Source organism: Petaurus breviceps, unplaced genomic scaffold, assembly GCF_028583685.1.
Source record: "Petaurus breviceps papuanus isolate PSGF00001 unplaced genomic scaffold, PetGlider_PUasm1.0 185, whole genome shotgun sequence".
NCBI classification, from domain to species: Eukaryota; Metazoa; Chordata; class Mammalia; order Diprotodontia; family Petauridae; genus Petaurus; species Petaurus breviceps.
In genome coordinates this window covers 32,581,207-32,609,077 of record NW_027185797.1, presented here as the reverse complement: position 1 = coordinate 32,609,077, position 27,871 = coordinate 32,581,207, and the positions used below count along the sequence as shown (strand labels likewise).

The 27,871-nt window shown below is 44.5% G+C and overlaps 1 protein-coding gene across 1 annotated transcript in view; it reads left to right on the top strand.

Annotated features, from left to right (window-relative positions):
* DNAH11 (dynein axonemal heavy chain 11) overlaps positions 1-27,871 on the top strand; it is a 303,071-nt gene that overhangs the window by 191,019 nt on the left and 84,181 nt on the right. Inside the window, exon 55 of the mRNA XM_069088738.1 lies at positions 17,706-17,867. Within this exon, the coding sequence (XP_068944839.1) occupies positions 17,706-17,867 (162 nt within the window). The remainder of the gene's footprint in view (positions 1-17,705; positions 17,868-27,871) is intronic.

Here is a 27,871-nt window from a genome sequence, read left to right as displayed (position 1 = left end):
CAGGTTCTTTGTCTTCAGAGCCAGGACTTTTTCCATTCCGCCATTGGTGGTGAAATAACTGTCCTGCCCAGGTAGCTGAGACAATCAGGAATTTTCCTTCTTTCTTCATTGCTACTATTTGGTGTAAACCCTGCCTCTGTAACTGCCCTTTCTCCAACCCGCTGTTTCCTGTGACCTCTTTTCCTTCACTTCTAGATATTCTAAGGGTCAGATCCAGGGGACAGCTGACAGTGGGAGAAAGGAGAAAGTGCCCCCGCCCAGGCTGCTCCTCTCTCTCCCCTCCCCACCAGCTCCAGCACTGGGCTTGTCTGGCAGGGCTCCTGAAGTTGCCCCCTCCCATCTGCCCAGCCCTCCCTTTCTTCCTCATACACCTCTCCTTAGCTCCAGTGATAAAACGCCCAGGTTGGTACAAAAGAGGAATCTCACTCTAGTTATAATAGTTGTCCAAAGATTCCGTAAGCCAGTCGCAGCAATAAGCAGCTTTCTCTAGGGTGGGGCAAAGAAGGGGGATAGGAAGGAGTGGCCCTTTCAGTGCTCCATTTCCCATTCTCACCAAGTTAAAAAAAACCCTCATAAAATCCAAGTAAGGTCTGTGTGTGCTTGGTTCAAGAACAGGAAGAAGAGAAACTGAGAGGCCAGAATCACCTTCACACTGGGCCAGAGAGCAGAGATTTGGGTGGAAGTATGGAGAGCAGGGTAGTGGTGGTCGAAAGCAGAGCAGGTAGTGAGCATGATATCTTAAGAACCTGCTATATGCTAGGCTCTGTGCTAAACTCTGGAGTTACAAAGAGGGCAAAAGACAGTGCCTGCCCTCAGGGAGCTCACTTTCCAATGCAAAGTTTGAAAGGCAATGGGGAGGAGAAGGTACCCTCCTTGGGGCATGGTGGGGAAATCCAGGGGTGGAGGCTAGCTGGACCCTTCCTCCAAATGGAGGCTGTGGGAGAAATTCATCAATAGGATGGAGCCTCAGAAGGAGCTTGAGGAGAGTGAAACATGACTGGTCTGGGCCCTCAGACCTCTGGAGGCGCAGGTGAGTGAGGCTGAGCACAGAGTAAACCAGGACTGAAAGCAGGAGGCCCCCACTCTCCACTGTTCTTCTGCCTCATTCCAGCAAAGTCTCCATCTTTCCCCTGGTCTCTTCTGAGCCTACACTGTGACAGGCTCTGCAGATCTCCACGGTGACTTGGTACTAGAGGAATCCCCTTCCTCTTCTACTCTGTGGCAGGTGGGATTTGGGGAGGGGTCAGACTTCACTGCAGGGCTTGGGGGAGACATGCCCCTTCCTCTGAACTGTAGCTCTGCACTTACTAAATCCTCATGGAAAGCTTCACACGGCAGTCCTCACAATTCTGTACCTCCTGAAATCCCTGATTTTCTTCAGGTTCAAGTACCGTGTTATACATGTGCCTTTCCTGATCCCCAGGCTTGTGTTTCTCTTGCCTCCCCATAGACCTGTATTTACTTATACACATTTTGAGAAGAATCATGTATGTGCCTGCAGTCTCCTGCAGTGGGCTGTGAGCTGTTTGACTTTTGTCTTAGAATTCCTAGTGGTTTGTACAGAGCCTGACATGGAGTGGGCATGTCCAGCTTGTTGATGCATTCATTCAATGATCAGGTTACATAGACAGGATAACCTTCTACTTTGGGATAGTGTAACAATAGGGACTATTTACATAGCCCCGAGTATGTGCCAAGCACTGTGCTGAATGCTTATAATTATGATCTCGTTCAATCCTCACAACTCTAAGAGGTCAGTGCTGTGATCATCCCCATATTACAGAAGAGAAAACAGGCAAACAGGTGAAGTGATGAGCCCAGGGTCAAAAATCTAATAAATGTCTAAGGTTACATTTGAACTCATATCTTCCTATATTCCTGAACATTAGTATTTCCATAGAATGTAAACTCCATGAGGGCAGAATTTTTATCTTTGCATCCTTAGAACCTAACACAGTACTTGGCATGTGTTAATAAATGCTTGGTGAGGGCGGCTAGGTGGTGCAGTGAATAGAGCACCGGCCCTGGAGTCAGGAGGACCTGAGTTCAAATCCAGCCTCAGACACTTAACACAAAAAAACTAGCCGTGTGACCTTGGGCAAGTCACTTACCCCCAGTTGCCCTCCAAAAAGCAAAAATAAATAAATAAATGCTTGGTGAGTGAATATGTCAATGAATATCAGAGGTTTTTCAGGATAAGTTTGGGATCATTTATAATATATCTTCAGGGTAATGTGTCATGAATTACTAACACTTTGGTTTATGAGAACTTTAGAACCAAAGTCCCTTCTTGACTAAATACTTCAAGAAAGTCTTGGCATTCTATTGTTTTCCTTTGGGGGGGCATTTTGTCAAACTATCCACATAGGAAAAACCAAGTGGATGAAAAATGGTATATGTTTAGATTACTATATGAAGTTGGATAGGCAGCCTATTGCATTCATCCACCTGTACACATATCTGCAAATACTACAGATAGTTTATGGAGTTTATGGAAATGAATAGAAGGCAGAGAGTGGGCTAGATTGCCTTTGGGAAATTACAGAGTGCTTTTTATGACCCCTAACTTAGCTCTCATACAGAAACCCAATTTTTTTATCATCAACATTCTTCCAATAAAGCTACAAAATCACATGCTGTAATACCATAATTTCCAAAGATTCATGATTACAAGTAGCCCAAAAGGCAATGGAGAAATACATGGCATGTACAAACAGACTGTGTCACGTTGCCAACAAAGAATTGTAAGAAATGGCATAAAGGGATATTCATACATGAGGAGAGACACTCCTTTCCCATACAAGGCAGTCATTAATATTTGCACATCTCAGGTCTGAGAGGAGGAAAATGTGGGTCTGTCATCCAGCGAGAACAAGAGAAGACAGATGGGCACCATATCTATGATCCATCACTATGTAATGTCAAGATCCTGAGAAGGACCAGCACACTGGAGGGACCCTCCCACCCAACCTCCCCCCAGGGAGAATTGATGGGAGGACATGGGTAGGAGTTGTCTAGTATAAGAAGGTGAATATGTTTGGAGAGAGTATGAGATCACAAAAGGCTTAAAGCATTTGGTATCTAGAATCTCTTAAGGAGAACCCTGGAACCCCTCACATATATCTTCTTGGGCCATGCAGAAGGTGCCTTAGTGCCGATCCTGGCACCATTAGAGCTCTGTTTGAGGCATCAATACATTATCATTAAGCAGATAGAGAAAGGAGAAAACGATTTGACTGGAAGGTTATAGACAAACCCAGACTAGAGGAGCCTCCCTGATCACAGACCTGGCAACCTCCTTAGAAATGCCCTTTTATACCCATGAAACCCTTGAACTGATGGCTGGACCCAAGGCAATGCCACATGCAGGAGCAGCAGCAGCAGAGTATCAATTTCTGTCTTTGTACAACCAAATTGTCTGTGATTTTCAAATAAGGATAAAGTCCTTGGAAATGGAAGTCTAATTTTTCTTCTCTCTGACCTTCTCTTCTATCCCTATAATCCCCGTGAATCCATTACTGCCTAAAAGGGTCAGGAATTGGCCCTTTCCTCTCCTTTCCCCCAGCCTGTTACCTTGACATGATTCTGTAGGTCCCTTTGTATGTAAATTCACAGTTCTGGGAACAATAACAGGAGACATGGATTCACACATGAGGAGAGACACTCCTTTCCTGTACAAGGCAGTCATTAATATTCTCTGTCACAGCCACCACCCTAGCTCAGGCCCTGATCACCTCTTGACTGAACCATGGGAATATTCTCCTAATTGGTCTCCTTGCCTCTGGTCCCTTCCTGCTCTAATCCCTCTCCCACACAGCTACCAACTTGCTATGTCGCTGTGCTGCTCACAGAGCATCAGAGCCTGCTTGTTACATCTAAGAAAAAAATCCAAAGTCCTCTCTCCGACCTTTAAAGTCCTTGGCAGTCTGTCTACCCTGCTCCTCCTGTGATATTTCTCATCTAGTGAAACTGTCCTCCATTTTCCTTGCATTCAGTGCTCTGTCTCTTGCCTCTAGGCTTTCACATGCCTGGAACACTGCCCTTCCTCATTTCTGCCTCTTGGCATCCCTGGATCTGCTCAAGGCTTAGGTCACATGCCACTCCCTCGTTTAGGGACAGATTGGAACAGATGGATTACCTTGGAAGTGTCTTCCATCGATTCTCTGGGACCTTGGACAAGGCACTTATCGTCTGTGAACCTCAGTTTTCTCTTCTGCAGAACTGAAATGAGGATTATGCTTCCCCTCTGGATCTTGAAGGGTTTTTGAGATGATTGGAATGGCATTTTGGGTAGATGACCTGCCTTCTAGGCAGGGAGATCTGGCAGTCAAATTGCTTAACTTGTCTGTGTCTGGGACAAAGCCCTAAATGGTTGGCTTTGGTAGAGGAAGTTTCTATATCAGGAGGGAACCAATCATATTATGGATTTGCAAAGCACTTTGTAAATTACACAGCACACAGTGAGAGTCAGCTGTGGTCATCCTCATTCAGTCATGGGTTTAGATGAAGCTTGTCCTCTCTGACTCATTGAAACAATTTCTTTCAAAGATCTCGCCTTTTTCTTTTCTTTTTGGGGTGGGGGCATCTACTAAACAGTCTGAGGTTTGGAGCCTTCTTTCAATCTCCGTGGCAAGCTGACTGTCTGACAAGGCCCAGTGAGCCCACCTGGCAGGTCAAACTGAATTCTGCAGAGTTCCCACCCCATTAACCACGCTCACCACTGAACACCAATTCCCAGTGGGAATGCAGGGACAGTGAGAACCTGGCTGTGTGTAAGAAGTGACCCACAAACCCCAAGGCACAGCTCCCATTACAGGAAGATCTGGATGGTCTGTCACTGGCTCCCATTCAGAGCTGATGGATGGGCACCAAATGCCTTCTCAAAATTATGGCCCTGTGCCATTGCGTTTCTCCTTGCAGAATGAGAATTTCCCTTTGTAATTTCTTTTCTTGGTCTTGCTTGACCTAACCACCTTCCACTACCTTGACTTAGATCCTGGCTTGCTTCCATCAGGCACAGAAAGCTTACTTTACTTAAGCAACAGTGGGTAAGATCCCTGCTGCTTCCTGTAAAATTGCTGCCCTGGGCCAGAGTCCTTGGGTACCCTGTGTCACTGCTGTTGCCAAGTAGTGGTCATGGGATTCAGTTCATCTTTAAAAGTACAAGCTATTCCTTCATGAGTCACAAAGGAGAAACTTGGCTAGATACTAGACACGCAAGATGGAGGATGCTGTCTTTCTCAGATTTTAAGCTCAGTGTAGAAAGTTATGCCTTTAGAAATCAGCTGTAGTTTAAAGACTTCTACCTAGTCCCATACCTCATCATGGTTGAAGATGACCCTGAGGTCAAAGGGCTGTTCTGCAAATGTTCAAGCTCTGGCATGTTCTACGAAACTGGCACAGCATTAGGTTTGTGTCTGGCCATAGCTAATACACCTGCCAGCTGAAGACAGTCCTGGCCAAGCTCAGGGAGGCTCATTGTCAGAAGGGGGACTATTAGACAATGACTTCATTGAAATCCTAAGACATGGAACTGGCCGCGTGGATGAAATCATGGGCTCGAGCAGAGCGTAGAATAGCAAGGAAAATGAAGTTTTCAGAGCCTGAGATCAAAGCCCTCCCCACACCAGTCTATCCTCTCTACGCTTCCAAAGTAACTTTCCTTAAGCTCAGATCTGACTCTTTGACTCCCCTCCTCAATCAGCTCCAGTGGCCCCTGTTATCTCGAGAATCCAATATCCTCATCTCTGATTAGCTTTCAAAATCCTTCCTAACCTGACCCCAGTCTGAAAATTCCAGCCTCTGTTGGACGTTCCTCCTGCTCCCACACTTTGGAATTTAGCCAAACTGTCCTTTCTCTGTTCCTCACACAGGACGCTCCATCTCCCACACCTATGTCTTTCCACTGGCCGTCCCTCGCACCTGAAACACATTTCTTCCTTGCTCCTGCCTCATATGTGAGCGCCTTAAGCACCATGAAGCCTTTTCTGAGCCTCCCCATACCCAAGTGCTGATGCTTTCCTTCCCAGCCTACCCTGTATTGAACTCCTTTTTATATGATTTCATTACTTTATACTGTTTTTTATTTTTCTGTGTACTTCTTATCTCCCTTATTAGAAGTAAGCTCCTTATTCTTTGTACTTGTGTCCCCAACACCTGGCACATAGTAGGCCCTCAATAAATACTCATTGATTAATTGACTGAACAATAATACTTCATTACTGACCATCTGGGGAGGTCAAGACATTCTTCAGACTTTAATCTACAGTTCTTATGAAGAGGGGTGGCATGGTGGACAGAACATTAGACTTGGAATGAGGAAGCCCTGAATCTAAAACCTGCCTCAGACGCTTACTAACTGTATGACCCTGGTCAAGTCTTTAGCCTCTGTCCACATCAGTTTCCCTATCTGTAAAGTAAGGATGCTAATAGCACCTACCTCCCAGGGAGGTGTGAGGATAAAACCAGATTATGCATAAAACACTTTGCAAATCATAAAGTGCTATGCAAATGTTAGTTACATAAATACTAGGAGTCTGGAGTCCTATCTCTTACATGCTATCCATAGGATAATACATTTAGATACATTTGGAACCAGTTAATGTCTGGACTCAAGTAATGATGGCTGAGCCACTGATAGTTTAGTGCAAGCCTGGAAGGAGGTGTCTGTTCATCAGCTCTGGGCTACCCTTAGAAGTTCTTTGGCTGCCTGAAATTTTGATCAATGACTTCAATAAAATCACAGAGCTGAGTGATGGCTGTTGCTTTAAGTGATCAAATCAAGATCCAAAAAAGTATTAATAGGCCATACTTTGGGGCCAAATCTAGTAAGATGAAGCTTTCTAGCATATAGAAAAGCTTCCTGACTATATATCATACATTGTTTTTATTTTCTTACATTAAATTTTTATTGTTCTCAATTGCATGTAAACAAAAATTAACTTTCATTTTTTTTATTTTGAGTTCCAAATTCTCTACTACCTCCTTCTTTTCCCTCCCACCTCCTTGACAAGAAAAGCAACTTTCTATAGATTATACATATGTGGTCATATCATGAAAATTTTTTCAAATATTTTATTTTTTTCCAACTATATGTAAAAAAAATTAACATTTTTTCAAAAAATTTTGAATGCTAAATTCTCTCCCTCCCTTTGGCTCATCCTCCTTTCCTTGAGAAGACAAGAAGTTTGTTATAGGTTATACATATACAGTCATGGAAAATGCCTTTCCACATTAATCATGTTGTAAAAGAAAATGCAGACCAAAAAATTAAGTAAAAAAGTGTGCTTCAATTTGCATTCAGACCCCATTAGCTGTTTTTTGGAGGTGGATAGCATTCTCCATCATGAGTTCTTTGGAGGATCACTATATTGCTGAGAACAACTAAGTCATTCATACTTGATCATCATACAATATTGCTGTTACTGTGTACGATATCAAGCTAGTTCTGCTCATCTCAATTTATCATGAATATTTTTAAAGAGGAAAGTTGAGGCATGACAAATGCCAAATAAAATCCCACCCCCAAAAAGAAATTGATAATATTTAAAAGACAGGAAATGATTGGTTATTGATGTGGGGTTTTCAAATCAGTTGCTTCCAATTAGCTTATAGTCACACCTTTTAAGGCAAAGATCAAAAGCATTTTTTAAAAGTGAGAGGATATCACACTTGAGACAACTCCAACCTGACCTATTTAAACAAGCTATTAATGACAAAAATGGTAAATGGATACAAGAACAGACACTAATATATCATCAGCTAAGTAAGTTACCTAGGTAACTTAGATAAGGTAATCACCATTAACTAAGGAAAATTAACCCATGAGAACTACTCTTCACACAAGGAAACCAAAGGAGCCTTAGAAATCACCTCAGCTAGCCAACACAATTTGACCTCCTTGCCAAGTTAAGAGATGGTAGTCAATGGTAACACCATTTTAGAATCTAAACTTTAAAAAAAAAAACCTTATGGAGGAACGTGAAGGATTGAGGAGAGAACAGATTGGAAGTGAGAAGCAACAGAGGCAAAACAGATTTGAAGAAAGTCTGGCAAGAGACCCAACTAAAATCAAACAAAGGGGATTTAAGGAAGAAATTTAGAGTGTTCTTAGTGAAACTTAGAAAACCTTAGACAAACAGTATGCAAAAATAGAAATTATTTGAGAAAAAATATTTCTGTAATAAACCATTATTTTCTGTCAGTGACAGTGAGGTCACCAAATGTGACCACAAACATGGTCTCCATTGTGCTTCTTCAGAATATAGAAATTATACTAAAAATTTAAAAATGGGAAGAGGGAATGGACTAAACTAATGTGTACACCAAGGATACACACTGATTTCCTGTGCTGGAGACAACACAGTTGCAAGGACATTGAAGAATCTGTTGTCATAGTATCAGAAAAAGGGGACAAGATCAAAACCATGAACCTTATAAATACCAGGGAAAAAAACTGACCAGCAATAACTGATCAATATGCCAACTTTCTCATCTCTACAAAATTTTTCATCAGGAAAATCTACACAAACATCAAGGGCATCCTTGATGAAAATAGAAAAAGGAAATTAGGTAGGCTTTTGCAAATAATATGCACCAGTAGATCTTCTATAGAAAATCCGAACTCCCACTGGGCTTAGTATTTGTTGACTATTAAAAAAACAAATCCTTAAGCACTGCCCCAAAGCCTCTCCTTCAAGAAAGGCTTCCTGTTCATATGTCAAAAATATACAAAGTTCCACTGAAGATATAAAACCAGAGATAACTTTGTTCAGTGACTTTTAGTATCAAGTGATGAATAAAACAGGAAGATATTCTTACCCATGGTCTTTGCTGGAGTGATGGAGCATGAATATCAAACACAGAATTCTAGGCATTCCTTATAGGTTCTGAGTTGTTCCTATTTGCAGATAACATTGTATCAACTGCATCAAGTCCTACATTATTGTAGAGACTCCTACATGGAATCCATAATCACCCAAAAGAGTTCAATGTAACTATCTACACAAGAATAACCAAGTGGATGACACATGCCTGTTGTTCCAACTATGACATGCAGTTAGATGGACAGTCAGTCACTAAGCATTTAGCCCTTACTGTGTGCCAAGCACTGTAATAATCACTGAGGGCACAAAGAAAAGAAAAAGACGTTCTCTACCCTCAAGGAGCTTACAATCTAATGACCCAGAGACCTGATACATCATCACATATAACTTAGGCACACACTGTGGGAGGTCAATTAGTTGGTCACAGTCTTGAATAGGAGGAAAGGAGTGAACTAAATTATCCTTGGGAAATCACACAGGTCTTGTAATGGGTCCCATGATTCTCACTGAAATGATAATTTGACACCACTATGTTTCTGCTATGAGTCATGGAAACCATGCTTTGGAAAAAAAAAAGTTGCAGATCACCTACAAGGGCAATGGAGAGGCATACGGCAGGCATGATTAGGCTGAAACATGTTACAAATGAGAAATTATGTAGGAAAAGTGGCCTAGAGATGTTAGGAGCTATGTTAAAAGAGGAGGAGAGTCAGTCACTTACCAAGATCAAAGGATAACCAGTACAAAGCTGGCATGGTCCACTGGCATCTATGTGATGTCAAGACCAATAAAGGGAGACATTTAGTAGTAAGACATGGGCAAGCATCACCCAGATGAAAAAAGATAGATGGATTTTAATCTTCCCTGTTAGAGGGAATGAGTGACTATAGGTCTATGAAAGCTCTAAAATACACATCATCTATTGCTTTTAAGGTCAAAAATTCAACTTCACAAGTAGAAGCTGGGAAAAATATAGTTAACATTTTGTCTTAAAAAGATCTGCAGGTTTTAATGGACTTTAAGCTCCAAATGAGTCAATAGCATAATATGGCAGCCAAGAAAGTCAATGCCCTCTTGGAATGCATGAAAAGATGTAGTGTCCTGCCTGACTCCAGCCTGGACAGATTGTAGGTAGAGTATCATGCCCAGCACTAGACGCTCCAGCTTGGAAAGGACATGATCATGCAGGAAGTAGCAGAGAAACACAGCAGGGATGACAAAGTCCTACCTGAAATCTTACTGTAGGAAGGTCTATTGAAGGAACTGTGACTGTTGAGCCTGGAGAGGAGAAGCCTGGAGAGGAGAGCTGGGCTTCTCCGAGTCTCTGAAGGGTCTCACGGGAAAGAGGTTTTCTGCTTATTCTGTTCAGCCCTGAAGGGGAGTACCAAGGCTAATGAGGAAGGAAAGGTAATGGACTGGAAAGACTGAGTCAGGCTTGATGTAAGGAAAACCATTCTAACAGTTGGAACGATTAAAAAAAACAAACCAGAATAGATTGCATTAGAAACTAATAGATCCTCCCTCAATCCCAGAAGTCTTCCAGTGAATGTTGGGTGCTTGCTTGTTGGGGATGGTGTAGAAAGAATTTGGGTTAGACTTAGGTTGTACCAGACTGCCAGATGCCATGATTTTTTGATTCCGTGACCCAGGTTCAATGCCTGGCTCTGCTATATATTCTTTATGTGTCTCTGTGTCCTTGAACAAGCCCCTTCCTGTCTCTAAGGCTCTTTCTTCAAGTATAAAATGAAGGCACCTGACTAAATGACCTCTGAATCTCTTCATGTATCTGTGATCCAAACTCAAACCCCAGTTTGGCTGCTTATCTGCCCTGCAATTTTGCCAAAGTCTCTTAACCTCTCAGCCTCAGTTTCTTTATCTGTAAAATAAAAGCATTAGGCTAAATGAATCCTAAAGCCTTCTCCATAAACTAGGGTATATAGCAAGATTATAGAGTGAGAACTAGAAGGTACTTGAACACTGTCTTGTCCAACCCCCTCACTTTTCATATTTGAAACTGAGGATTAAATGTGACTCGTCCAAGGTCACACAGGGAGTAGGTAACTCCAAATACAGCTGTCTTTCTGCTGCATCATGCAGTTTCTGGTCACACAAGCAAAACTCCCCAAACCTGCCTTATGTTACGTTATCGAGAAAAGTCTGGGTAGAGGGGTTTTTATCCCACTCTTTGTTTTGACTCTTCTGGTTTATTTTACTTGAGGAAGAATGGCCTACTTTAGGCCCCTTTATCAACCATGTGTGGGAGGAATAGACAAGAAACAAGTATCCATGAAAGAAAGAAAATATACTACCCATGTGACCTTAGTCAAGTCACTTAACCCCAATTGTCCTGCCTTCCCCCCTCCAAAAAGATGAAAGAACGAAAGAAAATAGATGAAGAAATCTCAGTATAGACTACAGTCCAGAAAGGAACTAACTCTGAAGGCCAAATCCATCTGGCCCTTTTGGTGAGGGAGCTGTGGAATGGACTTGTACTTGACAGGTAATAGCATCAGTGAAGTGGGTGAAAGCCTGCCCAAAGAAAACCTGAAGGCAGGTTTCAGAAGAGTTCAGATTAAAAGGATAAAGCATTCAAATTGTGGGAAGGTTTTTCATCAAGACCCCAAGACTCAGCCAGGCTTACTCACCCTTGGGTCACATCTTATTCCCGAAGACTCTTGAGAGCCTTTAAGGATAAATGTGCCCAGGATTTCCAGGTAAAAGCTCTATGAGGCAAATAGGAAAGAAAGTGTTGTTTCGGTCTAAAAACAAATTCGATCAACTGGAAAAGAAATGGGATAGCTTTGGCAATTCCAATTTCCATTACCCGAAGAAATAGAATGAGTCCTGTTGGCGAGGCACAAAGAAAGAAATACACATGATGAGATCATAGCTCAAAGACGTTGGGATACAGTCCAACACACAATGAAAGCGAGATTATTACAAAGGAGTCTCAACACATACCTGTGTGGGCAGGAAAAGGTGACTAGAATAGAAAATTCTACCATACAGACTCTAAAAGCAAATCTGTGGCATCCCTGCATTTATTGCTGTAGGAGGCATATGTGGGCCAATGTAAGGGTTCATTTCTACATAGGAACATTTGCTTTGAAGAAAGAATGCCGCTCTGCTGACAGGTGTTTTTTCTTTCTTTTTACTTTCCTTCTTTTGTTCCCTGGGACCTTCTGACCATTTGTTAGGAAAGATTTTCTGAGGTGGAAGAAAAGTGTGTATTAAGGACTTACTGTGTGCCAAGCACTGTGGTAACCCCGGGGATACAAATACAGAAGGGGGAAGAGGCTGAAACATGGTCCTGAAGCCGGGGCTGACCAATGGGATGGGCCATGGATGGCCGAACACCTGTGTTCACCAATTAGCACAGCATAGTCTGAGAGGAATGGTTCCATGGTGGAGTGACCTCTGAAGGTCTGGCGGTCTAGAGCAGGGCCCCTTCAGCTTTTTCCCCTCGTGACCCCTGTTTGCCTTTCAGCAGCATTTGCTGGCATTGCGTCGCCTGAGGGCATGTGGATACTATCTGTAGCTTGGATCTCACAGTCACAGCATTAGGTTTTTCATCTGAAAGTCCAGAGTTCCAATCCATGATCAGGTGGAAGCCTCTTCTTGAGGCACTGGGGTATAGAGTAGAGAAGAACACTGGCTTTCAAATGGGTGAACCGAGGTCCAAACATCAGCCTGCTTCTGCTGTGTACTCTTCTCTTGGCTTGGAGAAAGTCCTTGGACTTCTCTGAGGCTCAGTTTCTCCATCTGTAAGATGAGGGAGGGGGGATAGAATAACTTCTAAGGCCCCTTCTAACTCCCCATCTATGATCTTGTGATAGCTGGGGACCCCAAGAGCTGCCGTTCAAACCTTCACATCATCACGGTCACTCTGTGAAAATCAGTCTCATCCCTCAATGTTACACTGCCTCTGCTTTCATTCTCACTCTTGCCATGCTTTCTAATAAAATGGGATTTCTCCAGGGGGAGGAAATGGAAGAAGCTACTAACTCTCCAGAGTCCAGCCCCTAAAACCCACATGGTCACCTCACATTGCCAGGGAATGAGGCCTGCACATGAACCTCCCCCACTCATGAACATGTTTACTGCTTCTTCTGACTCAAACCAGACACGTCCTCACCCCACATTAGCCTATAGCATGAACACTCAAGGGCCAGCTTCCTTATGTGCCCACCCCACTGGTCCCCAGCATGGACGAATGCACTTTCCTAGACCAGATGGTAACTAATGACTGTGGGCGGCTGTGCAAAAGTACTCTCTTCCTTGCACAGTTATCTGCCTGCCTTCTCCTTAAGTTCCCAACCATAATGCTTGTGGCAAAGCCAAGGGACAAGTTGGGTCACAGTTGAAAGTGAGGATTCAGACAATCCAGATCCCAAAGTTACCTTTTCCCCTGACTTGTTCAAGTTGAGAATCAAGTGCTTTTAGCTTGAAATTCTATGAACTGACCCCTTTCTTTCTTTGTTTCTCATTGGTAAAATGAAGGGGAGTTGGACTAATGACCTACTTGCATGGGGGAAGCAATAATGTAGTGTAACGGATGCTGATCTTGGGGTCCAAGGACCTGAGTTCAGGTTCAATTCTCCCACATACTTTCTGGGTGACCAGGGACACTACCTATGTAAACAGGAGGATGCCTGTGTTTCCCATTGAGATAAGAACTGGTGGATCCCACAGCTTTAGAACCAGAGGGGGTCTTAGAATCCAAGCCCCTCATTTTATAGATGAGGAAGCAGAGATTCAGAGGAAGGAAGTGACTTTCACAGCATCATACTATCCTAGTCAAACTGGCTCTCAAACACGGGTCTCACAACCCCAAGTTCAGTGGCCAAGAAAGTGGTCTTGAGTCATGGGACCCAGGTTTCAATCCCGCCTCTTTCATTAACTCCCTGCATGGCCTTGGGAAGGTTATTTAACTGTTCTGGGTCCCTATTTCTCCAACTTTAGAATCACAGGATTGGACCAGCAACAGCAATAATAATGAGTCAGACGGATGCCGCCTTGAAGCCTTCCACGGACCCGGGGCCTCCTAGAACCGGACCCTATGTTTTTATGATGGCCGGCATGTTTCCCATCTTAACAAGAGTTCTTCTGGGCTCTTTGCCACTCGAATTGGGAGGCAGATCCTCAGGCCATGCTGTTATTCCAGATACTGAGGAAAATTCTTGAGTCAGAAGACATATTGAAGAAGACATTCATTCCAGCTAATCCCTACTGTGTGGCTTCATTTCCCAGGAGCTCAGTGTAGACAACCAAGGGGCACTGTCCCTTTAAAAAATCTAAGCATAAACAACACCAACAGTTTTCTTAACATTTAAGCCTCCATTAGCCTGGGAGCAAGAAGAGATTCCTTAAGGAAACATTTGAAGTGCTGATTGGTCCCTTTGGGAATTACCATAGCATCCCCTGTGGCTTCTGGAGTCATTCTTGGCTTCTTGGCAGAAGAGCTGGGAAGGGCTTACATTCAGACCACGTAGCTACCAAGGCAGCCTCTGCTGGGCTAAAGAGATAGCCCTCGGTGGGATCCCAGCATCACAAAAGAAGAAGGGTTAGGAGAAGGAAGGCTATTCCAGGTTTGGGGGGTCAGCCTTTGTGCAAATATTTGGAGGCAAGGAATGGTATTTGGAAGAATGGCTGGATGTTCCTCCCACCAGAATCATTTAGACTCTGACCTTGGTAAGTCCCTGGGCTCTGGTTTGCCTGGATTCAGGGCTCCTCGATTCCCAGCCAAATCCAAGCCATACTTTACCCAATTCTGTCCCCTTGGGTATTGTCTTATATTTGTATCCCTAGAACTTTGGTCAATACTCATCACAGTCACCACAGAATAAATATTGTCCTTGCATATCCATGTCTGTCCTTTCCTTCTGTTTGAAGTTTGAGAAGGAAGACTGTTAAGCACCTGCCTGTGCTCCCGTGATGAGTGAAAGAGAAATCAATGACAAAGACCCTTTCTCCTGAATAGCTTCTAATCAGATTAGAGGATTTCCAGCTCAGGTGTTAGCTTGTGTCAAAAATATAGCTATTGATGCGACATTCTGTATATTAACCTCCATTCTGAAGTACAAGAAGGCCTTGTGACATAGTGGTAAGAACTCAGAACTTTCATAAGATCCCAGGTCCAGAACGATGGGGGAGCCAGCTTTATGAAGTCCACACCCCTTTATTTTACAGATGGGGAAACTGAGACAGAAAGTTAAGTGAATTACCCAGAGTCACAGGACAGTAAGTAGCAGAGTGCTGATTTCAGAGCTCGCATCCTGTGAGTTCTGTTAACTACCGAACATTTAGTCTAGCATTCAATAGGCGCCTAATAAATGCTTGTGGCCTTTTCCACTGAACATGGGATCAGGGGACCTTAATTTGCACCCCAGCCCTGCACTCAGTATCTGTGTGACACTGATCAAGTCTCTAGGCCTCAGTTTCCTCCTCTCTAAGATGAGCCTTCTGGGCTCTTCCAAGTACGAACCTACAAGTGCCCGTGATGGCCGGTGCCTAGTCTGGCCACTGGTCAGCACTCAGTTTCTCTTCCTCCTTTTCTCTTCGTTCTTATTTGCATGGAGCTATGGTCCGTTGCTTTCCTGATGTTGTTTCCTCTGTATGCATCTGTGTATGTAAAACTTCTCATGCTACTCCAGGTTCTTCAAAGCCATTGTTCAAGTGGCCAGAACGTTCCCATACCTTCACATACCATCCCTTAGTTTTTGCAACCACTCCTTTTTATTAACAAATAAAGAAAATGAGGCCCTTTCTCCTCCCTTGCCATGTAAAGGAAGAGGCCCTCGTTGGGCCTGGCCTTTGCTAACCACAAAAGATTTCAGAGCAGAGATTGAGATGCTGTCTGGATTAAGCCCTGGGAAGCAGAGAGGATAGGCTTTCTGAGGAAACGTGTCCTGCCTAGATGTTAAGCTGCCAGAAGGTGAGCACAGGATTAGATCTGCAGGGGGTAGTTGAAACCATTAGAAACCCCTCCTTTTTTCATTTGGGGAAATGGAGTCTGAGAGACATGAAATGATGTGTCCAAGGTCACACCATCAGGATCTGAATCCAAGTCCTCCCACTCTGAATTCAAAGCCTGTCCTACTGGATTGTGTGCCCCATGGTCACTGTCCTAGGTCCCAGAACAGGTCAGACCTGGGTGCCAACTCTATAATTCTGAGATCCTCTGATCTTGTTACTTGAGGAGAGTCTCCAGCCCCTCCCATCTATACCATTGAGATCCTCACCTGAATACAAAGGCGTTGGCCAGAGTGATGACCTTGGAGTCAGAAAGACTCATATCTAAACCTTGCCTCAGACATTCATGAGGCATGGGACCAAGTCATTTCACCCCTGAGCCTCAGTTTCCCCATCTGTAAATGAGGACAATAATAGCACCTATTCCGCAGGTTTGTTGAGAGACTCCAATGACGTAATGTATGTAAACTGCTTTTCAAACATTTAAGGGCAATAGAAATATAATCTATTATTATCACGGGTATTCAGTAAGGCCTTGTGATCTATAAAAAAATCAATCTTGAAACTTTAGATCAGAAATTCTCTTGCTGTGTTAGCACATATATTCAATTAGATTCATTCACTATAGGAGCATGGTTTAACAGAAGTCCACATTACTTTAGGAATATGCGAGAGAAAAAAAGTCCCCTAGGGGAAAAATGTAGTTTAACTGATTCAAAAGTGTGGAAATAGTGCTGGATTTGGAAGCAGAGGCTCTGAGTTCAAATCCCAAGGAGCCCTGCCACTGACTGCTTGTGTGGCCTGGGCAAAGTGCTTCCCTGCCCTCTTCTGCAAAAGAAAAGAATTGCCCTGTACCTCAGATCATAGTATCACAGTCATGTGTGTGGCTGGAAGGAACACCAAAAACCAGGGTCCCATGGAAAAAAATGTGGGTTCTTGCATCAAAAGCCCCGAGTTCAAATCACATCTCTGTTGTCTACTTTCTGTGAAACCATAGGCAAGTCACTTGATTTCCCTAAACCCCCGTTTCTTCATCTAAAAATGAGGGAGATGGACCACATGGCTCCCGGGGGATCTTATGATCTGACTTAACTTCCATGTTTTATACCTGGGGAAACTGAGGCCAGAGAGATGAAGTGACTTGTCCACAGGAGGTCAATGACAGAGCCAGGATTTCAGGAGTCTAGGACTTCAAGTAAAGTGGGAAAATCCAGTACCCTAAGAACAAGCTGTGTAGTTGTTGCTGTTGTTTAATTAAATGGAGTTCTACTGAAATGACTAGTTAATCTCTAAGGTCCTCTCTACCTCTGAATCTTTGATCCCAGCTTTTAGATTAATTCCTTGAGTTTCCCATTGTTGGGTGCACATTCCCATTTGGGACCGCCTTCCTGATTTTGAAATATTCAGATGAGAACTCCTCCTAAGAAATATGTAAAAGAGAAGGGGGAAAGGAGAGGACCAGTTTTAAGACAAAAACTTGCTGTTGCAATTAATATATCAATTAATCACCAAGCATTTATCAACTGCATCCAATGGGTGCTAAGCCTTGGGGATACAAAGAATAGGAAACGAACAAAAACCAGGCTCTGCCCTCATGGAGTTTGTATTCTAATGGGCAAGACAACAGGTCCATTCAAGATACACACGGAATCTATGGTAACCTCAGAGGGGAAGGCACTAAGAAGCAGTTGGAGTACATATAAAAGACCCATTTCTGGGTAAGAACAGGTGGCGTTCCCATGAATTCATTAGGGAAAGTCATCTTCATTGGACCAGGAGATATTTAATCAGGAGGACCACATGGCTTATTGCCATGATCTAGCCTTTCCTCCCTTCCACTATCTGAACAGAAAGATCATTATTTGTGCCCTCCCCTGATTTCTCTCCTCATCCCCCATCTCTCCACAGGTTATTTTGTGCTTCTCTCCTGTCGGTCACACTCTGAGAGTGAGGTCTCGAAAATTCCCAGCTTTGGTAAACTGCACAGCTATTGACTGGTTTCATGAGTGGCCAAAGGAGGCACTACTCTCTGTCAGCAGAAGGTTCATCGAGGAAACCCAGGGAATTGAGGTAAGCCATGTAAGCTTCTCAAGCATGCGTGTAAACACACACACACACACACACACACATGCTAAAAATTCTGGAGAGATTGATTTATTTTCTAAAGCAGCAATCTGCCCCATTCCCAAGAGAATTTCCTTCTGATACCAATGTATTTTTACAATGATTAAAAACCCTTGTGGTCAGTTGCTTCTCAGTGAAACATTAGAGCCAGTGTCCAGAGTAAAGTTTAGCAATTGATCCCTCATGAGAAAAATAAGACACATCCATATGCATCAGCTGCTAAGATTGAAGGCAGAAGTCCAGGGTCCTGTTCCTTCTGAATTCCACAGGGACTCTTGTCCCAGGGCCCTTTAAGCACACGAGTAGAAATAGAAAAGAAAAAAATAGGAAGGAAGGAAAACAAGACTGAAGGCTTTCCATACATTTTCTGCAGGCTTTGGGAGGGGTTTATTCCCCCTCTTGTATTAAATCATTGAGAAATTATCCTACAAAAAGAAAGGAGGGGAGAAAGCCCCTTACTTTCTTCCCTTCCTGGTATCTGTCTCCTTTGAAATCTGACCTTGGAGTGAATTCCTTACCTCTGTGAGGACATAATTTAAAATATAAGAAGAAGAAACAAGCCAACAGCAGGAATTCAATTTCAAATTCCCATTTCAGGAATATTTATAAAGCATTGATTGTGTGTCAGGCCATAGGGAAGGCTCTAACTTGAGATAAGACACCAGTCTCTGTCCCAGTGGAGTTTTTGGTTTGGGTAGGAGAGATGACGTGTCCAGAATCCATCCCATTGGCAAGATCTCTGACAGAAACAGCAAAGGCAGGCAGAAGACCAAGTTTTAAGAGACAGGTGAATAAAACATTTGGGGCATGGTGAGTCTGAGTCCTGGAGGGACTGCCGGGTGGGCATGGCCCTTGGGCAGTTAGAGATGCACGTCTAGAGCCAAAGAGCTAGAGATTGAGTAAAGAAATGAGCCTGAGTGAGATCTCCAAGAGAGCTTGTGTTGGGAGAAGGCAGCCACAGTGGGGAGTCACAGGAGAAAGTGAGGGTGAGGCCAAAGAAACCAAGGCAGGGACACCAGAGGAAACCTTGACAAAGGACAGTTTCATTTGAGGGGAAGGAATCCAGATTGTAAAGGCTGAAGGGTGAGGTGAGGAATCAAGGCCTTGGTCAGAGATAGCTTGTTGTTGTTTGATTGTTTTGTGGTGACCATATGTGACCAAGAAGAGATTAGAGAGATGGGAAAATATGTGGAAGGAGAAGAAGCATCAAGTGAGAACTTTTGGGGGTGAGTTTAGAACCAAGTGTGGTCCTGGGCAGACAGGAAAGCATCCATGGGCAGGGCTGGAGTTTGCACAAACATCGAGGAAGGGGTGCCTGGGGAGAGCCCAGATCTAGATCATTGGCCTAGAGATTTCAAGAGAGAAGGGCCCTCACAGACAACCCATCCCTTTTACAGGAGAGGAACCTGGAGCTCAGAGAGGGGCAGCAATTTACTCATAAGATTCTAGGAGCCTAGCTTGCTGGACCCATAAGGGACCTCACTGACCATCTAATCTAACTCTCATTTTACAGGGGAGGAAAGTGGGGCTCAGAGGGGGCCAGTAATTTGCTTAAGGTCACCCAGGAAGTAAGTGGCAGAGCCTGAGGATCCCAGGGCACAAGCAGTCCAATGAGTTTTAGCAAGAAGGAGCTGCTACTCAAATACTGAAGGGAAGGAGGACCGAATGGCGGCTCCACTGAGAAGTGTTTAAGAGTAAAGAGGAGGAGTCGATGGCATTGCTGTGGGAAAAACTCAATCATCTCCATGAATCCATGAGCTAAAACAGATGCCAAAGGCATGGGAGGGAGTGAGGGTAGGAAATGGAAAGGGGAAGGTGTTTAGAGCAACTGTGGAGAAAGTTGGAAAACAGCGTCTTGGGCAAGATGAAACGCGGGGGCTCGCCTGGATGAGATCCCTTCCTGCTCTGGACGTGATCCCATCGTCCTATGAATACATCAGCCAGGCATGATGAGGCTACACATGCAGAAGAATTCACAGTGAGCAAGACCATGGAGTCACAATGTTAAAGTTGGATGGGATGTCAGAAATGGCCCAGCTGTGACCTGAGGAAGCTGAGGCCAGTCAGTTCTGTTGGGTTTTGTTTTGAGTTTTTTTGTGTTTTCTCCAATGATATTCAGCTTTGTTGCTTGGTCATTACAGTCGTATCTGACTCTTTCTGACCCCATTTGGAGTTTTCTTAGCAGACATATTAGAGTATCTAGGCAGGTTTGTCCTTTCCTACTCCAGCTCATTTTATAGATGAGGAAACTGAGGCAAACAGGGTGAAGTGACTTGCCCAGGGTCACACAGCTGCAAAGTGTCTGTGGCTGGATTTGAACACAGGTCCTCCTGACTCCAGGCCCAGCACTCTATGTGCTATAGCGCCCCCTAACTGTAGGAGCTTGCAGATCAGATAAGAGGGGTTTCCTAGATTGGGAATGATTTGAAATCAGGAAGGCCAGAGTTTCTGGAGTAGTGACCAACGGAGGTCTCAAGCTCAAGGCTGACCACGGAGAATAGATGCCAGAAAGTGGGGGAGATGAAAGAACTGGGAGGGCTTCAGGGACTGAGATGGAAGGCAAAGAGCGGCTTTAGTGCAGGGGATCGAGTTGGAGAGCAGGAAGGTGAGGAGCTTGTGGTCACAAGCGGGGATTTCTAAGTTCCTGATTTTGGAAGAAATGGTAGAGTCTAAGGTACCAGAGGACATTGAAGGCTTATGGCTAGAAAGGGGCAGAGAAAAGAAGCTGCTGAGGCTGGAGAGTTTAGAGAACAGTGTAGTCAAGATGTTAGAGGGACAGCTTGTATACCAGGGCCCTAGAGATGGCAGCAGGGGAGGTGGAAAAGAAAGCCATGAGCCAGCTACCATCAAACAGTTCACAAATCTGGAAATGGTAGATGACAACAGGACGGCTAGGTGGCACCACAGGGCACAACGCTCTGGGCTTGGAGTCTGGAAGACTCATCTTCCTGAGTTCAAATCTGGCTTCAGGCACTTAGCAGCCCCGTGGCCCTGGCTGAGTCACTTAACCCTGTTTGCTGCAGTTTCCTCATCTGTACAATAATCTGGAGAAGGAATTGGCAAACCAGTGCAGTATTTCTGCCAAGAAAACCCCAAATGGGGTCACTAAGTCAGACATGACTGAAAAACAACTGAAGAAGATGACAAAAACAAGGATGAGGAAAGGGTGGGATTAAGGACTACCTGAAACTGCAAAGAGGAAAGATTGAATGATGAGCTCCAAGCAGCAAAAGGAAGCAAGCAATGGACTGGTCCTTCCCCTTGGCCCCAGGAATTGGGAAGAAGATGGAAGAGGAGCCTCTGAGAGAGAATGGGCAACGGTCTTCATTGAAAGAGGAAAAAGGGAGAAGACAGTTCAAAATCTGGTTCTGCCATTGACTACCTGTGTAGCCACAAAACAGTCACACCCTCTGTAAAATGGGATAAGAATGCTGTCCTCACAGAGTGGTTCTGAGAAGTGATTGAAGGAGTTGGGCATCTTTAGCCTAGAGAAGGGATGACTTGGGGTGGCACAAGAGAGGGGGTATGGAATGGGGGAGGGGGGGCTTCAAATTGTTCTCTTTGGCTTCAGGGGCAGGATCAGGAGCAGTAGTGAAACTGAAAGGAAACCAGTTTCAATTTAATGCCAACAAAATCTTCCAAACCAGGAAGACTGTCCTGGAATGGACAGGCTGCCTCACGGGAGAGTGCCCCCTCCCGGCAGGTCTTCCAGCAGAGCAGAGATGATCATTTGTTCAGGACAGGCAGGTCCTTTCAGGTATGGCTTAGATTAGATGGCTGTTGGTATGATCACTTCTAATTCTCAAATTCCACGGTTCTGCGAAGAACTTTTTAAGTCTTAAAGCATTGTAAAAATGTCAACAATTGTTATTATCTTTTGAGCTGTTTATGCTTTCTTAAAAAAAAAACAAGGAGGAAACAAGGAGGAGAGAGAAGGGAAGGGAAGATGAGAAGAGGGAGGAGAGAGAGCATATATTACCAGCCTGTGACCAAAAATCCAACCTAAATTCTGATTTGTTCCTTGCAATTTGGAGGGAAGGGATGAGAACGGAAAGAAATTATCTTCCTAAAGATACTGATGAGAGAGAGAGAGGAGGAAGAGGACAGAGAGGAAAAGAGAGGAGAGAGAAGAGGAAGAAGGAAAAGGAGGAAAAGGCAGAAAGAGAGAGAAGAGGAAGGAAGGAGAGTAGGGAGAGAGAGACAGAGAGAGAGAGTATGAGAATAGCCCTAATTGCATTTGGCAAAATGCTTAGTGTACAGTAAAGCTTGTTTTAGAGATCTTTGCTGCCACCACCTCCCAAGGCTTTACAAGCAGCTCTCGCCAGTGGAGACCCCATCTGCCAGTAGCTGTTGACATCTGCTGGATGGAGAAGGACTTGCACCAGCTGAAGTTGAGGAGGGCTCTCCTTTAGCATCTGCTGGGCCAGTCCTTTCCCCCGGTGCTGGGGTGCCTCCTGTAGGAATCTAAGAGCAGAGGGGCCACTGTAAAGCAGCTCCAGGTCCTCTGGCTGGCTCTAACCAAGTGTACTGGATGGCTTCATTTCAGTGGACGGCATCTTACGCCAGCCTTCCCAGCTTCCTCCTTTGTGGTCTGATAACTGACCTCCAGACAGTGGTGGTGATATGCCAGTGGCCTTTCTAAATGAACTCCCCCTACCTTTCCACAGGGGTCAAAAGGAGTGCTGGCTTAAAAGAGAAATTGAGTGACTATGACTTGGTCACTTTTTAAATCATCCCTCCAGTCTTTAAGTAGATAATTTGGTACCATTTGACCAACTCTGAATTACCAAGCTCTTCTTGCTTTGGAGTAGAGTGTGATGTATGCAAAGTGAGCCCCCCTCCCTATCCCCACCCCATAGAAGGGCTGCCCTGAAGATGAGTGTTTATGTATGTGTGTGTGTGTGTGTGTGTGTGTGTGTGTGTGTATATATATATATATATATATATACATATATATATATATGTCATTTCTAATCCCTGCCACACTGGGTCCCCATAGTAATGGGGGACAACTCCAACATTTATGCCATTTCTTCTCTTACCGGGTATTGAAATAGTGAGTCAGACAGTTGGCAAAATGTTCAACATGGTTTAGCTCTCAAGTGTCCCCAGGCATTGAGCTCAGGGTAGGTTAGCACAAGCTCTTCCAGGAGATTTGGTGATGAATTTTGGCAGTCATGGTGCAGGCAAGCAAGAAAGAGGGACTTATGGCTGGGAACCAGAGGGACCTCCCATCCTTGGTGCTTACCAAGACACTTCACTTCCTCGTCATCCGTGTCCTCATCAATAAAATGAGGTTAGGCCAGATGGCTTCTGAGGTCTCCCATAGCCCTAGGTCTTTAGTCCTACTATGTGCTAGGAAATGGAACTCAGGTTGGAGGCATGGGGAATCTGGCATTAGGGCTAGAGGTACTGGTCCAGTGTAAGTTCTCATCCTATCCAAAGTATGAGGAAACATTACAAGGAAATCTCAAGGTGTCATCCAGAAAGGTGGAGGAACCTTAAGGAAAAGCCCCAAGAAACTTTTGGCAGTAATAGGTAGCATTTCTATAACTCTTAAATGCTTTACCTATATGCTTTCATTTGATCAGTCATTGCTCAGGGTCACTCACTCCACTAGCCTCGGGAGAGACTTCCCAACCCCCAAGTCTAGCAGCCACTCCTCTAGGACATACTGTGTCTCTTCTTTCCCTGCTGACATCATCAAAATAAAAGTGCAGCTGAGATAGGTGGGGGAAGTGTGCCTGAACAGGCATCTATACAATGGGGGGGGGGGGGAGTAATCATGTCTGCACAGGTGCTCGTGATCAAAGTGCTTTTCATTTTAAAAACAACTTAAGCACCAAAATGATGTCACATAAATCTGAGAGGAAGGTGCTGTTATTATCCCCATTTTACAGAAGAGGAAAGTGAGGCAGGCAGGTTAAGTGACTTGCCCAAGGTCACATAGCTAGTAAGCATCTAGGGCAGGATTCAAGCTGAGGTCTTTTCACTTTCCTGTGCCTCAGTTTCCTCATCTGCAAAGGGAGGAAAATCCAATCCTATAATACCTTTCTGGGTCCCAGTTTCCTCCCCTATAAAATGAAAGGATTGAGTTCCAGGACCTTTGTTGTCTTTCCGACTCGGATTTTATGCCTCTATTATCTCAAGGGAACAAGAAATGTGGAAAATTACGTGACATCATTTTGGTGCTTAAGTTGTTTTTGAAAAGAAAAGCACTTTGCTCACGCGCACCTGTGCAGATGGGGTTACCCCCCCCCATTTTATAGATGCCGTTCAGGCACAGTCCCCCCACCTATCTCAGCTGTTCTTTCATTTTGATGATGTCAGGAAGGAAAGAAGAGAGACAGTGTGTCCTAGAGGAGTGGCTACTAGACTTGGGGTCAGAAAGTCTCTCCGGAGGCTAGTGGAGTGACCCTGAGCAATTACTCAGTTCTTCTGCCACTGTTGACGTTATCACCGGCTGTGATCTGTGTCAAGAAGGGTTCACCTCTTTTTACAGACATCATCTCCCTGGGTCTTCATAACAGCTCTAAGAGGTAGGGGCCATTATTATCATCCCCATTTTACATATGAGGAAACTGAGGCACAGAGAGGTTATATCCTTCAAAGCTCAGCTCCAGTCCCATCTCATACAAGGTTTTCTTGATTCCTCCAGCTGCTAGCACATAAAATTCCTTTTATTCTACCTCTGTATGCATACATGAAAAAGAGTACCAACTCACTGGGGGCAGGGATTATTTCCCTTTTGTACCCCTATTCTCCCACCTCAGCCTAGCCTGGTAACTGAAAGAGAGCAAACCTTTAATAGATGCTTATTAATTGAATGATTAGGGGGCAGCTAGGTGTCGAAGTAAATAGAGCACAGGCCCCGGAGTCAGGAGGAGCCGAGTTCAAATCTAGCCTAAGACACTTGACACACTAGCCATATGACCTTGGGCAAGTCACTTAACCCCAATTGCCCTCCCCTCCCCCCTCCAAAAAAGAAAAGAAAAGAAAAGAAATTTAATTGAATGATTAAATAAATTGCACAGGGACACACAGCTAGTAAATTTCTGAGTCAGGATTGAGACTCAGAATTTCCAGGCTTCAAGGTCTAAAGACTAGCCACTATACCACACTGGTCCTTTGCATTCATTGATGACCATTGTTCCCACCTGGGTCACAGGTCCTTGATATTTGACCAGAAAAGAAGGAAAGGGAATGATGTCCTGCAGGAGTCATTTAATTAACAGTTCTGCCCTCTCAGCCCAAAGTTTAGCACATCCTCCATGTGTTTACAAATTTAAATCTATCCTCTAGGCTGCTTCTGGCCACCCCCACCCCACCCCCCACATATATAAGGACTTTTTAGCAGCACTAACATACAAGAGCGCTCATTTCTGTGTTTTAACTCAGTCAGAGAGACACTTTACAAACCAGTTTTCACTTTCAGAGGTAACTTCGGACCGTGTCCTTTGAAAAGGGTTTTCTTCCTCTAGAACGAGAGAAAGCTCTAAAGCAGTCATTGTTAAGCTCGTAAAACCAAGTTATAGATGATAAAGGTCTTCTCAAGTGTGTTAAAGCAAAGACTTCCTGGGAGAACCACATAAATGAGAGAGGTTAGAATGACACAGTCCGTGCATGGAGGCTGCATTGAACCTGGAACTGGCAAAAACCAAACAAAACCAGCGTTCAAATCCCACCTTTGTCACTGGCTACCTCTGAGCCTCGGTCTCCTCATCTGTCAGATGGAAATGATTAATTTCTGCAGTAGCATCTTCGCAGAGCTGGTGGGAAGCTCTGTTAATGGAAGTGCTGGGAGCAGAAACTTACAAACAAACCAGCCTTTACAGGCCTTCCCTTCACCTGACAGTCTTCAGATCATGTTTTAAACCGGGGCTTGGGGGGGGGGGGAGAGGAGGAGAGAGAGAGAGTGTGTGTGTGTGCGCGCTCATGAGCGCGCACTCAAGCTCTTGAATATGCCTTTAGGATCGAGAATGTGACCGAACTCTGGTCTCTACAGTAGAATCTCATTCTGGAGACCCTTCCTCTCATCTCTGCATGCCAGTTTTTTCTGTGTCTGTATTTACAAGTGAGCTGACTAGAAAGCAAAAAGTGAATGTTTTCTCTTCTACTGAAGGAAAAAGACCCTTCCTTTTTTGCATTTTATTATGCATCAGATGAGATGTTTTCTTTGTCAAATAATAACAACAACAGTAATAATAGTAATCATAATAAAATCAATAGCAATAATAGTGATAGTGGTAATAACAATAGCAACAATAGTAATCATCAAATAATAACAGTGATCATAAGAGCAATAGTAATAAATCATCATAACAAGCCAACGTTTATGTAGCCTGCACCTGATGTTTGTAAAGTCTACCGTTCATCTGATTCCAAAAATGAGATGGCCCATTTCCGGGTGTGGAGTGGGCCCACCCCCCCACAGGGAAGCCTTCCAGCAGCCTAGCCAGATGACTGACCGCTCCTCAGGGTTGGCGGAGAAGGCTTTTCTGTTCTAGTCTGGAGTGAACCTGAAGGCAGCTGAGATCCTCCCAGTTCTGAGATTCTGGGCTTCTGGGCTGCTGTCACTTTAGGGTGGCCGTGGTGTGGAGCTGGGGGATTAGTAGGAAGTCTTCTGCTTGCTCTTTCCATTTCCAAGCCATCGGATGCCAAAGGAAGACAAAGCCAGACCTGGTCCCTTTCCACCAGTCCAAGGGCCCCATGCACAATAAACCCAGCCTTTGCATCCATATCCGAAAGGGACTACACTGGGGAAAAAAATACAGTGTCACATTACCAGCCTTTCCACTACCATTCTGCCACCCCCTCCCCAAAAAGGAGATAAATGAATGGCAGAATAAATAATTTATGCTAATGAAATTACTGCAATTAGTAGTCCCACAATGCCCCTTTTAAAAGGCACAGCTGCTAATGTCAGGAAGCGCTGTCACCGCTGACCTTATCATAAGAGAAAGTGACAAATGGAGAATGTGGGAAAGACCAATCAGCAGTGAGAGCTGCTCAGCCTGCTGGCCGATTAGAGGCTGCGCTGGCAGCTCGGACCCCAGGCCAGCTGCTCCAGCCTCCCCCCCCCCCCCCAAACCCCCCCCCCCCCACTCCCCATGGAGGGCCTCCTAACAATAGTCATTTCACCCCAGTGGTCTCTGACCACTTCCAGAGCTCCGGAAGCCACTTCTCCCATCCCCAATTTACAAATGAAACTGTTGTTAAAAAGTGCTTTCCGGGGCGCCAACCCCTCCGCTCTGGCTCCAGGCTGGGCAACCGTTGCCTTGGCCCCTTGGCTGGAGGTCTCTCAGCTTCCAAAGGAAGGGAAGAAACTTGAATTTAGCTTGAAACAATATTTCGAAATGAGCCGCACCCTCACTCAGTAGGAAACAATGTTTCCAATTAGGCTGGGGCGGGGAGCGGGGCTGCTGGGGAATTGTTACCCTGGGTTCTAAAGTAGTCTGTACGTCTCGGGTTTTTGCTGGATTTGGGGGGGAGCAGTCTGGCCTTGTTAAAAAGCCCACTTTCTCTAGCTCCATCTTTCTCTGAAGGAGAAAGAAAGGAAGGAGATTCACTGCCCAGGTGGCCTTTTCAGGTTACTGAGAGGTCATTGGAGCTGGTGCTTAATAAATGTTTAGAGACTGATTGCCCAGGATCCGGATTTGGAACTGGAAGACCATCGGTCATAAGCCTTTTACAGTTTGCAGATAAGGAAACTAAGGCCCAAAAAGAAATATCTTGCCCAGGGTTCCACAAGATGTAAAGAGACAAGATGGGATTCGAATCCAATGTTCCGACTCCAAATCTATCAGCGTCCCTTCTATATGTAGCTGTTGCTTTTATATTCTGCCATTGGAGCACTGATTGCTTTTTAAATTTCTAAAACACACACACACACACACACACACACACACACACACACACACACACACACACACACACGCACACACACACAC